The sequence below is a fragment of the Microcebus murinus genome, chromosome 1, assembly GCF_040939455.1.
Source record: "Microcebus murinus isolate Inina chromosome 1, M.murinus_Inina_mat1.0, whole genome shotgun sequence".
NCBI classification, from domain to species: Eukaryota; Metazoa; Chordata; class Mammalia; order Primates; family Cheirogaleidae; genus Microcebus; species Microcebus murinus.
The window spans coordinates 13,127,858-13,142,465 of NC_134104.1; the positions used below are offsets into that span (position 1 = coordinate 13,127,858).

Below are 14,608 nucleotides of genomic sequence, written 5' to 3' on the forward strand. Positions count from 1 at the left end.
CGCTGAGTTGAAGTTTCATGTTGCTCATAACTACGAAGGGATAGCAATTGGCTGGATAATTTTTTCTTACATTTTCTTTCATTCCAAGGAAAGAATAATTTATTAATTTCATTTAACAACGCTGCCAAATGAGAATTGGGTAAAGTTTCATCAAACTCCACATGATTGTTGGTGTATGTTTCTTCGCTTTTGCAACTAACAGTGAATCCAAAGAAAGAGTTGAAATGCTTCCCTCTGAAGACAGAATGTATGACAGTATTAAGTAGCTTGCCTAACTCTATACTGCCATTTTCAGAGAATGGCCGAGATGTGAATTGATTTTTCTCAAACTATGAAATCATTTTCATATAAGATTTCAGAAATAGTCTGCTTATGACCCCAACATAAGCCAAACCAATAGTTTCTTTTAGTAATTCAATATAAGGGATCTTCTATTTAACACCTGCACAACAGCAGGCTCCCTGGAAAATGGATAAGACTGAAAAATCAATTCATGTATCTGCTGTTCTCTGAAAATTATTTGTATGCACAGCCATTATAAATAATTGTAATTTCAAATTGTAGCTTTAAGCTATCAATGGTTCTCTGGTCTTTTTTTTGTTTGTTTGTAGTGACCTTGCATCTTATTTGAATGAAGTAAAAAGTGTTAAATTGTACACAAAATAAACAAAGCATATGAAGTGTAAGGACAGCAGTGCTTGCAACTTAATTTTTTATTTATTTTCATTGCTAATCAATTGATGAACCTGGAAGAGAAACGAAGACTATGTCCCTCATAGTGTTATCAATGAAGCATTAATTTGATTGGCTTTCTTGAAAAAATAAATTCTTGTTTGCACTTGAATGAAGGCATCTCATCACATTTTAATAGCCCTAGTGTGAGTTGGTGGCTTGCAGGCTTTGTTTTATTTGAATGTTAACTTAGTTGACCATAAACTACATGACCTTGGGAAGCCACTCAGTCCCTGAATTCCAGCTTCTTTATGTGACAGGTCACCTACTCCACAGAGCTGTGTGAGGACTCAGTGAGATGGTGCCTGTGAAAACTTTAACTCAATGCCTGGAAGAGAGAAGTGTGCTCAAAAAAAAAAAAAAAAACAAAAAAAAACAACAACAAAAAAACCCACATTCATTTCCTTTCCTCCTGAAGCTGATAGAAGGTAATTTCTAGGATACTTTTATTTGCAACTTCCAACTCTCAGTGGAAAAGGGGAATCAAGACCAAAAAAGTAAGAAATTATAAAAGTCTCTACCATTTCAGGATATGGCAAGGGGCCCTGAAAGATTCTCCTGTGTAGCTCTATGACCGACTTCACATTTTGGGCATTCTTGTGCTCAAGTACCCCTCCTGTGAACCCACGGCTGGGAGAAGCCTGTAAACCACTCATTCATTTTAAAGCAAGCCAGCTAGGCCCTGTGACCAGGGACTCTGGCCTTCAAACACCACCTGGGACATCCTCTGCTGTGGGAAGAAGCACCGCCACAACTCTGCAGAAAGTAGTCATCTCATTAATTTCACCCTATTCCTGAGAACACATTGTGAGTCACTGAGGGAGAGTTGGAAGGTTGAGGTCTGATCCCTGGGAACTATAAGACAGCCCACAGCACAGCATCCTCTTGTCCGGGCGTGTCATCAGCTTCCAGCCAGATGAATGAAGCTTTAGTAAGGGGAATTCTGATGAGTTCTGATATAAAGCTGTTTGCTTTGTGGATATTTAAAACATAGCCTACCTGTAGCCCTCAAATACACATAAATCCCTTATTGTCCCCCGAAGCTCCCCCATGTAAGCCAGCTTACAGAATGAGTCAGCTCCTAGGAGGCAGAAATAGCACTGACCACTTAAAGTGATGCTGAAGTGACTTATTTTGCCAGAGCTGAAGCTGTCGATTTACCCATGTACAGGTGGGCCAAAAGGAGCAGTCATTTGGTGTTCAGAACTGATTATATAGCAGTGAGATAAAACAAAGGAGAATGGTATCCTAGTTTCCCCAAGCATAAAAAGAATAATTAAATATTATAGCACTCTCTTCATTCATCCATTCATTACCAAACATTGATTAAGCGCCTGCTTCCTCCCACCTTCCTCTCCCCTTATCTTTAATGGAGCCAAAGACCTTGAAGGGCCTTTAGTGTGCCCATGATTGGAAATGCATCCTGTCTATAAGTATGTGTGTGAAAATAAATATCTTTTGCATATACTGAGCAAATTGGGGAAAAAGACATTGTATCCTTTCAAATTAACATTATATTAATAAAAAAAATGAACTCAGACTGTTCTACTGGTATATTAATGAGGCTCAGAAGTCACTATTATCCATTGCTACTAAATGAAAAATTTTAGGAATAAAACTCGTCAACTTATTTAGAAATTGGCTAAATAAATGCAGTTGCACTTAATTAGCTTCTAATTTGCTTCATTGCTTGAACATAAAGGGTGAGGCTGGGTCCCACTGCACTATGACCTTCCTGTGGGCATCTTGTTCAGCTGGTTGATTAATTTGGAGAGCCAGCTTGGATTCCGCAGATGAGTCTTTGCGTCGCTTTTTCTGGCAGGTATTGTCACTTGTCATCTTGAAGCATCTTACCGTTAGCTATGGAAGAGTACTGGTTAAGTTCTGTTTAAGATGCATTAAGTCCAATGACAAACCAAACAGCGTCTGGGCTTGTAATTAGTCCTGGTTGGGAGGGGAGAATGTGTGATGGTAGGATGGTGGCATGTTTGGTGTTACAGTCAAATTGACACTCATCGTGGGCAAGCAAGATGAAGGACGGACGAAGTGTGGGCTGGTATGACCAATGGCTTTGAAGCTGTCAAGCAACCTTCTTAATAGACTAAGTATAGTACTTAAGACCTGTGATTTAGCTACCAAACTACTAAACTTTCTTTATGAGGGTGAAGGCTTCTCAAGAGACAATTAATCTGTAGATTCACAAGATGTTCTAAGGCAAGCTGGTCTGTGCCAAAGAAGCCAGGGAGATTGGGGAGACAGCACCACCCACCAGCAAGGATATATAAAAGCTCGGGAGCCTGAAGTGGCATTCATCATTCAGACGGTAACTTCAGCAAGGTACCTACAGCCCTCTGTCCGACATCATGTCCTTCAACTGCTCCACAAGAAATTGCTCTTCCAGGCCAGTGGGTGGACGCTGCACTGTCCCAGTGGCTCCAGTTGCCACAGCTGCAACCACCGAAGCTGACTGCCTGAGTGGCATCTATTTGCCCAGTTCCTTCCAGACTGGCTCTTGGCTCCTGAACCACTGCCAGGAGTCTTGCGAGCCCACTGTTTGCCAGCCAACCTGCTACCAGCGAACCTCTTGCGTCTCCAACCCATGCCAGGTGACTTGCTCTCGACAAACCACCTGTGTCTCCAATCCCTGCTCAACTGCCTACAGCCGGCCGCTCAACTTTGTCACCAGTGGCTGTCGGCCCCTGGCAGGCGTCTCTACTGTGTGCCAATCAGTGGGAGGAGTCTCTACTGTGTGCCAACCAGTAGGAGGAGTCTCCACTGTGTGCCAACCAGTGGGAGGAGTCACTACTGTCTGCCAACCTGCCTGTGGGGTCTCCAGGATACAGTCCTGTGTGTCTAGCTGCCGAAGAACCTGCTAAGTGTGCAGGAGCCAGTGAGAGAACCAAGACTCCGTGACCTGCCAGCTGTGCTTCCAGGGTCTTCCAGCATGCTGCCTACCTCCGAAGAACTCTTCATCGCTGACCTCTATGCTGACTGTCTGACTGCCGGCTCCTAGCCATGCACACGCTGCCTTTGGCACTCCAAAGCTTTTCTGGCCAGCACCAAGCTTGTTTTATGGGTTGACCACTGGTGCTGTGTATACCTCTGGATATTTCCAGAAGCTTTACTACCCATGCCCCAGTCTTTCATGTTTCTGACATGTTTTGACCTTGCTGCCTTGCTGCCTTGCTTCTGTTTTTGTGTCTCTGAAAAAGGGACCTTGTCTCACTATGTATTTCTCAATAAACCTGCATCCAATGGCATTGCAAGCAAATGTATGTCTCAACAGAGTTCTTTATTTACAAGGGTTTTTGCTGTCTGTGAATCATCCTTGCTGAGCAGGGATTGATTTTCTTTTCTAAGCCTAGAGTATGGGCTTAGTCATTGTGCTGCGAGATCTCACGAGGGATTATTTTATATTTCGCTTATTCAGAGAGAGAGAGAGTTGTCAGACTGTGGTAAAGTAAGGGCTGTGAGATTTCTTGGAGCGACTTGTCCTCTATATTTTTCCCAATTTTCAGGGGCTCATGGAATAACTTTCATGCAGGAAAACCAGGTACATCAGTGAATGGGGCAGCGGCATCAGGTAGAGGTTCAGGGTCTTACCCAGAGAACCACAGTGGAAACCTTTGCCAAAGATCCCCCTGTGATCAGCTGGGATGAAGAGAGAAGGAGAAAGGAAGGGAAGTTGGTTTCCAGGCCCCAAGATTCATCTCATCGAAAGGGTGGTTCCAGCTTTATACTCCCCTCACTCGCTGCAGCAGATTGGTAGACTTCTGCTATTGCAGATACCAATTGATTGGTAGACTCAGAGCTCTGAGTAAATTAAAGCTCTGTGTTTTAGTAAATCTGGGCAGGAGGGACTTAAAAAGAAACTTAAAAACATGTTTGTTTATTTTCATACACAGAGCCTTATTTCTTGGCTTCTCTCCCCTGGAACCCATGTACTAAATAAACCATTAATTGGGTTGGGGGATAGATTGGGGGTTGATGTGCTAACTCCTTTTGTCTTTTTTTAGTAAGTGAAGATTGGTTTGCTTTTGCCCTTATCATCTGTTATGTCCAGAAAGACATCTCTATTTTCTTTTCAGAGTTGATCAAGGAGAAACAGAAGCAGATGATTATTACAGAAAATGGAGACATGAAGTGCATGTGCCATGAGCAGTGGGTGCCTTTTCTCATAATGGGAGGTCCTGGTGCCTTGTGGAGACTCTGATCATTGGTCTCTGTTGTCAGTGCAAAATGGTTTTCTTATTTCACTGATGGTTTTTCAGAGGCAAAATATATCAATGATTTCTGTATAGATGGAATACCTTTAATTTTTCCTATTGCTGACTCTACTCTTGGGATCCCTCAGTAGATCATGCTTGTATGCGTGGCTCATAGGAATATCTCGTCAAAGCAAGGCATGCATTAGTTCCATGCTCTTTCTTTTTGAAAGACATACTCTGGCTTTCAGAAATGCTCTGGTTTATTTTCAAATACAAGTCACTAGGGAAACTCTACATGGCCCTTGCAGCACTGTTGTTTACATGACTGTCATTTTTTATTTATTTCAGTCACTTCACATATGATTTTGAAAATTCAAGAGTTTTCCAGAGATTGATGGACTTTTCAAAAAATGTTTTTGTTTTTTACTCTTCAGCTTTCTAGGTTTCGATTCAAAATATGAGGACAAAGATTCCTTCTCTTTCCTTTTGTTTAGATGACTAATCGGATCTAATAGATAAAGTTTCGGTATTAATAATATATAATAACATAGACTTTATGGTTGGATATGAATAAGCTTTTGCTCGGGCTATTTATTGTGATAGTGTGAACATTCAAGAATGTTGTAGCTATCTTGCCAAGCTATTTCCTTTCCTTCATTTCTGTTTGGGGAATCGTCTTTTTTGCTATTAGAGCTATTCTGTTTGTACTTGAACTTTGAGAGTTCTTTCCGTTCTTTGCCTTATTACATAATAAATTATAAAGTTTCCAAGTTTGTCTTTGAGAACAGTGTTTTAAAAGATAGGGCAGTGATGATTTCTTTCTCTTCTTCATTTGGGGCTTGGAAATGCAATTTGTATCTGGTATCTCATAGCTGCAGGGAAGGAGTATAACTTTTTCTGGTTCTGCCACTTGGGTGCAGGTTCGTTAACATTTCTAAGCCTTTCTCAGCTCATCTGTGTGTGAAGCAGAGATAATGATAGTATCTCAGGCCTCTGTTTTCAGGAATAAACTGAGATAATATTTGTGAAATCCAGGTACCAGCTGAGCCATCCTGTCATTTACTATTGAAATGAAATTAACTCTCTACCTCATTTCCCAGTTTGGTGGAAGCCCTGGCCGCTCCAAATATCACCGAGGAATCGTCAGTGAAAGGTTGGGGGAAAATGTCTAACTTTTTTCTTATCTTCTCTGGCTCTGAGCTTCTACTTTAGAAGAATTAGGTTCATTTTATGGATTTTCTTCCTATTTTATGGTCTGTTTCTATTCAGAGTACAGGGATTCAAACATTTAACATGACTTCCTTTTGTTGGTTTTCACTAAGATCTACTTACACAAGGCACTTGTGTGTCAAACAGACTTTGTTGAAAGTTTGGGGACCCAGAGAACATTCATACTCCAGTGATGAAAACAACTTAAATTTGATTTGAAATGTTTTTATTGTGGTAAAATATATATAACATGAACGCTACCATTTTAATTCTCTTCTTTCTTTTTCTTCTTGGAGATAGGGTCTCACTCTTTTACCCGGGCTAGAGTGCAGTGGCATCATCACAGCTCACTGCAATCTCAAACTCCTGGGCTCAAGCAATCCTTCTGCCTCAGTCTCCTGAGTAGCTGGTACTACAAGCACGTGCTACCATGCTCAGCTAATTTTTCTATTTTTTGCAGAGACAGGGTCTTTCTCTTGCTCAGGCTGGTTTTGAACTTCTGGCCTCAAGCAATTCTCCTGCCACAGCCTTCCAAAGTGCTAAGATTGCAGGCATCTTAGCACTGCGTCTTGCCCATTTAAACTACTTTTAAGTGTACATACAATTCAGTGGCATTACGTACATTCACAATATCATGATGCTATCCATTTCCAGAACTTTTCATTGTCCCAAGCTGAAGTCTTTTGGCCATTGTCTTCAGGACATTGTCTTCTTCAGCTCAAAACCAAATTTCTCCCTCCCTCCCTCCTGCCTTCTTTCTCTCCCTCTCTCCCCTAAATAGTACCTCTAATGCTTTAGCTTCTGTGCTAAGTGCTGGTTATGCAGTGGCAAACAAAGCCATTATTCTTCCTGCTGTCATGAAGCTCATAGTTGGGTTACATAGAGCAAATCCACTGGTTCTTCACCATTTTCTTCTCTATGTTCTCTTTAGGGCTTCACCATTTACTTCCAAATGCTTTTCCTTTCCACTCCTGTGCATATATGTGTGTGCCAAGGAGCTGCATCATGCAAGTTCTCTGTAAATGGTGGATATTCTACCATTTTCCTTATATGATGCTTGCTTATAATAAAACTACAGTGAAAGCTGAAAGTATACCCTACCTTTGGACTTTAATTCTGACAAACCTGAAGATTGTAAGATGCAAGGGGATGTGTTGAGATTTGGTTTAATGCAAGAATGAAGAGTTGGTCCATTGGGACATAGCCTGAGAGAGATGTCTTGGAATAACATTCAAAGAAATTCTGAAAGCTGAAATTGATTATAATATACTCTATTCTATGAATTAGACATGATTTGTCTTGCACAGTTCATATTATAAAACAATTGTGATTGGGAGCCAGAACCTATTAGCACAGGTAAAAAAAAAGCTGCTATAAGCGGACATAATTGCTTTGTGTTGTTCTGTGCCTTATTATAAGACTAGATGATAAAGGTAATGAGAATATGTAAGAATTAGGTTCATGATAGTCCTGGTATCTGTAAGAAAGATAAGTAATTACTGTTGATCAAGAACGGAATGTCAGGACAAGATTTGTCTAGTGATGTGTAGATTTCATTGCTATGTACTTACTACCAGAAAAAGTTTACTATTAAAATTTCTTCATTTAAAAACAGACATTATAATTTCATTATAATTTTGGGTCTGAAACTCTAGCACCTAAACCACCTTTTGCCTCCATTAAACATATTTTTTAAAAAATGATAATGTAAGTATTCTTAGGAACACATAAGGTGCATAAATTTTGCCTCTTGGTTAGTGGTGCCACCATCCTCCAAGTCCTCTAGAATTGAAATCCTGTTATCAGTTTTTCTCCTCTTTTCCCCTAACTTCACATATTTAGTTAAACAACAAGAGCTATTCTTCCTTTTCTTTTTTTTTCTTTCTTTCTTTTTTTTTTTTTTAGCAACAATAACAATTCTTTTGATTATTTTCCTAACATTTCCTCTATCCTTATGTACTGTGGGCAGTCACTGCCTTATATATAGGGTGCTGTAATAAACCCCTATCTGACCTCAGTGTCTCTGTTCTTCCTCATCCTCTCGGCTCAGCACTGCCAGATCTATCTGGTTTAGTTTGCTGGGATTACCATTACAAAGTAGCACAAACTGGGTAACTTAACATATTCAATAATGTGTACATCTTTCCTTTTCCACAGTAAGTGAAGAAATATGGAAATAAAACTCACTAGAAAGTGAAGCAACTTTGCCCTAAAGATTACCCCATCGACAAAAGTTACAATTATAAATCCTAGGATTAAGGGTTGCATTTATTTTTAAATTGATTTGATTAAAATAAGAGGAAAAACCTCAATCTCTTTGTTAGCTGTTGCCAAGATATTAATTCATTGGCTCTTCCCCTGTCTCAGCATATGATTTTGGAATGAGTTTGAAAAAATGTTTTTCTTTTTAAAGAAACGCCTGAAAATGGTCTGCCAAGTATATATGTATGTGAAATTCTTTTGGAAATCAGAAATTTTAGAAGAGGGACAACATTGTTTTAGAAAAGTCACTGGACTTGGAGTCAGAGGATCTGGTTTTGAATTCAGTTCTACGACATTGACAGTAAGTTAAATTGTTTGATCTTTCAGCCTGTCCCCTCCTGTATAAAAAAAAATGAGAATGGTAATGCTAACTTCAAGTATAGCTCAGGTGAGGCACATTAATATAAAAGATATGTTGAGTAAATTTCCAGTAATAGAAAGAAACTGCACTTTGGATTCTAGGCATTGCTATCACTTGTGTGAGAGAGACAGTTTATATACTTGTCCTATTAATTCTATTCCTATGAATTTAATTCATAGAAACTAATCATAAATGTACATAATTAGTTATCTTGAGGTATTTCATCATATGCTTTTTATTATATCAAAAATTGGAAAAAAAACATAAGTGTTTGCCAATCGTAGAGTGGTTAAATTATGACAATTTCGATAGGGTAAAATCATACTAAGGATCTGGAAATGCTCTTGCTGTTAAGGGAAAATATGCAATAAATAAAACTGACTCTGGAAGCTCAGACTTGTGGGGAGAGGGGGAAGGGGCACTTTTTGAAACCTTAAAATTTGTACCCCCATAATATGCCAAAATAAAAAAACAAAACAAAACTGACTCTACCACTTGTTACAATTTTGTGAACCTCCATATATATAAAGCTAACGCACCAAGTTGTTACAATAACAACAACACCAACAAAAAGATAGTGTTGTCTCAGTGGCTTAACACAATGGAAACTTTCTGCTCATGTCAGGTCTTGGGTGGGTGTTCTGGTTGGTGGGTAGCCTTCATTCAAAAGGTGATTTGGGGACATAGGCACTTTCTATCTTGTGCCTCTTCTAGCTTCGACACACACTACCAGGGTGGTTGTATAAGGGCAAGGGAATTACACATGGGAGGTTTTTGAGAGTCACCTTGCACGTGCCCCCCCGGCTTCTGTTCACATCTCACTGCCAAGTTTCCACGTGTCCTCGTGCTTACAAGGAAGGAGTTTGGTTCAAGTGGTTGAGATGTGGGCAAAAAAAGAAGAGGAAATAGGTTTGGCAAACAGCTAGCCTGTGTCTGCCATCCTTCCTAATGTGGCTGTAAGAATGAAAGATAAAGACATAAAAATCTGCCTATAGTACTCTATATTACAGAGTACTCTCTACAGCACTCTAAAAGTGTTGGGTGAATCTGAACCAGGTTTCTATTTCCATCTGCCCATCAAAGAAACCTTGTTTTAGGAAACAGAACATATAGGAAAGAATTCATTTGGGAATGAATTCTAACATATACAGGAATTTTGCACAATGTTTAAGGGTCTATCTTTCTAGGAGGCATTATTTTTTAAACCTCAGGGAAAATATTTCTAGACAAAAACTGAGATGTAAATAATTAGCTCTCATTTAAAAGGAGCAAGGCTCAGCCGGCAAGCAAATGGGCCCCTGAAAACTGTTAGGCTGTTCTAGTTGACAATCCTACTATTTTACCTCCGATCTCATAATCCAGCACTTGTTCTCTTGATCACCTCAGGATATCTTCACAAGATCTTTCCATCCTTCTGCTGTGTCAAGTTCTCACTGGTGCTGGCTTTGGTTTTATTGAATAATTTTTTTAGTATAGGCATATCCCATTTGGGGCATACTTATCCTAAAAAACTTTTATTGTTTATCTGAACTTCAAATGTCACTGGGGTCCTGTATTTTGTCTATAAAATTCTGTTAACATCTTGTTTTATGTGACATTAACAGTGGTAGGGACAAAAGGGTGTGGTAGGGCATATGTTTGAGTAATTCAGACCCAGTTAATTAATTTATTTTATTTTTATTTTTTTTATACAAATAGGTTATCACATAAAAGAAAGAATGAAAGTACAGAAGAAAGCTACACAAAGTGAAAATGCATTCCAGAAAGAATGGAACAGGTCAGTCTCCCCAAGTGGAGGAAGACACTGAAGGTTGAGCACACACTGCCTTTTATAAGCTCACTAGTTTGTCCCGCCTTTCTCCGTACAGGATTGGTTGCCATTTCCCGCCTTTGGGGGTGATTGACAGGTTGGTGTTACATAACAGATCACATGACAGGTTACATAACAGTCACGTAACAGTTTCCCTTCTCTTTTTTTTTTCTTTTTTTTTTTATTTTGGCATATTATGGGGGTACAGATTTTAAGGTTTCAATAAATGCCCATTTCCCCCCCTCCCCCCAAAAGTCTGAGTCTCCATCATAACCATCCCCCAGATGGTGCACATCTCACTCATTATGTATGTATATACCCGCCCCCCTCCCCCCTCCCACCTGCCCAATACCCTATTACTGTAGTACCTACGTGTCCACTTAGGTGCTACTCAGTTAATACCAGTTTGCTGGGAATATATCTGGTGCTTGTTTTTCCATTCTTGGGATACTTCACTTAGTAGTATGGGTTCCAGCTCTAACCAGGAAAATATAAGATGTGCTATATCACCATTGTTTCGAGCTGAATAGTACTCCATGGTATACATATACCACATTTTATTAATCCATTCTTGGATTGATGCAGACCCAGTTAATTTAATAAGATTTATTTCCTTAGTCCTCTCAGACTTTTAATATTGTTACAGTGTGCTATGAATCTGTGCTAGAGGGACATACTATTAGTGTGTGTGTATGTATTTACAATTGGTATATACATACCATATGTGTGTATATCCATATATACATACATATTAACATATACACACATGTGTCTATATATACACGTATGTATGTATATCTATATATACATATATATATTTCAGAACTATGGAACCATTTTATCTGAGAGCAACTAGTGAGACTATCATTCTGTGAAAGGCCTCAGTGAAGAGTGTAGTGCCAGGTGTCTCAAAGAATCCAGCCTACAAGACAAATTCTACTCTTTTTCTAACGTGAGATAAGGGTGAGAAGACTAAGACAGTCACATAAATCTTAAGCATAAAAATGGAAATATCTATATGACTTGCACAAGAGCCTGCAGCATAATCTTGATGGATCATTAAATTATTTTATTATCTACATTCTGTAATACGAAGGGTCAGACAGGCTGGCTGATCAAATTCTTCTCTGATTCGAAGTTAAGTCTGCCAAGCTCCAGTGTTCCATATGTGCTGTTAAATTAACATGTCGAGGCCGTGTTTTATATGAGTGGCTCTCAGTGAAATTCTTCGAGGCTGCCCATATCCATGTGTAATTGAAAATGCAAAATACATTTACGAGCAAATGCAGCTGACTGAGCTGCGTAATGTTCTGATGGATAGTTCGGGCCTTTCAAAGTGAGATGTGACATTCGAATGCCAAATAAACCAATTGCACAACGCCAAAAACCTTTGGCATTTTAGACTAGTTTTCTGATTCTTTTTTTTTCCCCTGAGAACTTATTTCTGAGCAGAATCTATCAAGTGAGTGATTTTTCAAAGCTGCTGACTGGTCTCCTCAGGGTCATGGGGAAAATTGATGGTTTAGAATTATGATTAGATCCTCCTCCTACTCCTTTCCTTCTTTTATTTCTTATTTGATGGCTTTATTTTCTCATTTTATCCCCTAAATTTGCATATCTCCCCGAGAAGAAATGCATAAAGTGACCTCAGGACATACCGAAAAGGGAGTTTCCAGTAACTTGGAGATGTAATTTACACATTTAAAATCAGGGGGCACTAGAATAACTTTACAGTTTAAACCAATTGTTCAGTTAATTATTCATTCATCCAACAAATATTTATTGAACATATGATCATAATTGGACAATGTCTCTCTTTCATGAAGTTTCTGATGCAGTAGGGAAGCAGGTATATAAATAACCAGTTAACATGAAATATGTACCATAAAAGAGAAGCAGATTTAAAGTGCTGTGGATCTATAGAGCTAGTAGAGTCAATTTTGCTCTGGGGTGGAGACTTAAAAGAGAGTTTTCCCAGGAAAATAATTTGACCTGATTCTTAAAGAATAAATGAGATCACGAGGCTCAGTTAGGTGAAGGGAGAAATAGTGATGTTGGGTGGGCTAAGGTGAAGGGAGCAAAAGGTGGGTAGATTCCCAAAGATGCAACAGTAAGCCCCAAACTGTGGTGGCACGAAAGCTCCCAATGTGTTCAGAAAACAGTGAGGTCCAGCGTGACTCCAACAGTGCTTACCGTACTCTGCAGTCAGTGTGGCTCTAAAAGTATTACTGCAGGTGAATATTAAGGAAGGAAGACAAAGTCTCAATCAAGAATCTCTATGTTGGGTATTTTGAATGCCATGTGATGAATTTAGGTGTTTTTTTGTTTTTGTTTTTTTTTTTTTTTTAGTATAAATAAAAAAGCATCCTGGGAAGGTTTCAAGAGTTCTTTTTACCTGATAATCAGAGACACCAGTGATGCTGGATGCTGTAGGTGAGCTCCGAAAGAACTGGTCCTCAAAGATAGCTTTGACATTGCTATCCTGGAAGAGTGGGTGGATAGTGATGTCTGTCACCAAGAGGGGGAACACAGTCAAAAGGTAAATGGGGTGGGCTACAGGTAATGATTTTTGTTTGGAGCTTACCACATTTGAGGCATTGGCCGAACATCCAGTTGGATGTGATCAAGTGGCGACTGGACCTTCAGGTGTGTCTGCTGTGCTCTCCCAACACACATTTTTCTGTGGGTAAAGAGAGAGATTTGATTAAACACACTGAAACTTATGTGGAGACTGTCTCATGACCACATTCTATATATTTCAATTGATCACTTACTGTCTCTAGAAAGAAATTTACATGCTTTTTCTTATAAATCACTGATGTGGTTTGGATACTGTGGACAAGATGAAGTGTTAGTTTGACTGGCTTGGCAGTGACTCACACAGGGAGCAAACTAATAAAGCTGTTGCAAAAAGAGCAGTCCCTTGAGAGATATCAAAGGTGCGTGAGTCTAATAGCTTAGCACTACCCACTCTTTGAAAATACAGTATAAGTTTCTTATTATTTGTTGGAAATGCTTTAATTCTTCTGCAAAATTAAGCAAATTTCTTGTTAGGAAATATTGCTACTTAAAGATAGAGAAAGTGATTTTTCAGTCAATTAGTATGCATGTTGAAAAGAAAGGTCCTTAGGCAGAAGCACACTTTTTTTTTTTTAATGAGGGAAAGGATATAGGTGTCCCCAGGCAGAAGGTGACATCAAACTCCAGGACTTTGTTCTTTAGTCATACCTTATCTTTCTCTGGGAACTTGCTGTTGGGCTCTTAAGGGACCTGTAACTTGCATGGAACCTTGGTTTTGCAGTTTTGCTGCACGAACTGTGACACAAGGCACAGTGTCAGTGTCTTCCATTCTGATTCATCACTGGGAGCCTCTTCCCTTAATGCAACTTCTGGGGTCTATTGTTTTGGCTCCAGAGAGTTATGGACCAGTGACTGTGCTATAGTTGTGTTTACTGCCTATAGCACTTTCTTCTGAAATCAGCAGCTATGAAAGAGTTTGCAAGTAGATCCTGAAGCCTCACAATCTTCTTTGCCTGCACCTTGAAATATATATGTCTGCAATATTGTTTTATGTATTTTAATGCTTCAGTGCTAAGAATCCAGGTGATACTCTCCAAGAACATGGTTGGTATAATACTGAAAAATAAAATTGTTTCCAAATACATTTTTTAAATCAGCATTTTTTTTCTCTTCTCTTTTCATCTTTCTGCTTTTTAAATTTCTGTGCATAATTTTATATTTCTTGATAAAAGTAATGATTCCAGTTCAGTTGACAAGGTTGGCACATATTGACAGTTATTTGACTTGTTTCATGTAATGCACCTAATGACTACTGCATGTACAAAGAAAAATGATTATTCCACAGAGGGCATGTTGGCTAAACATGTTAGAACAGTATTATATGGAGCTCTAGTCCCATGGATAATGAAAAAGAAATAGCTACTTCCTTCTCTGTTTTCCAACCTCAAAAAAATCCCAGGTGAAATAAATTTAAAAAATGACGGGGGCATGAAAGTTAAGCTAGTT

General features: G+C 39.1%; 1 protein-coding gene across 1 annotated transcript; it reads left to right on the forward strand.

The window, feature by feature from the left end:
- Window positions 1-3,095: 3,095 nt before the first annotated feature.
- KRTAP11-1 (keratin associated protein 11-1) lies at window positions 3,096-3,608 on the forward strand. The gene has a single exon (XM_012780937.2). It carries the CDS (start codon window positions 3,096-3,098, stop codon window positions 3,606-3,608), a length of 513 nt encoding a protein of 170 aa, XP_012636391.2.
- The last annotated feature ends 11,000 nt before the right edge of the window (window positions 3,609-14,608 follow it).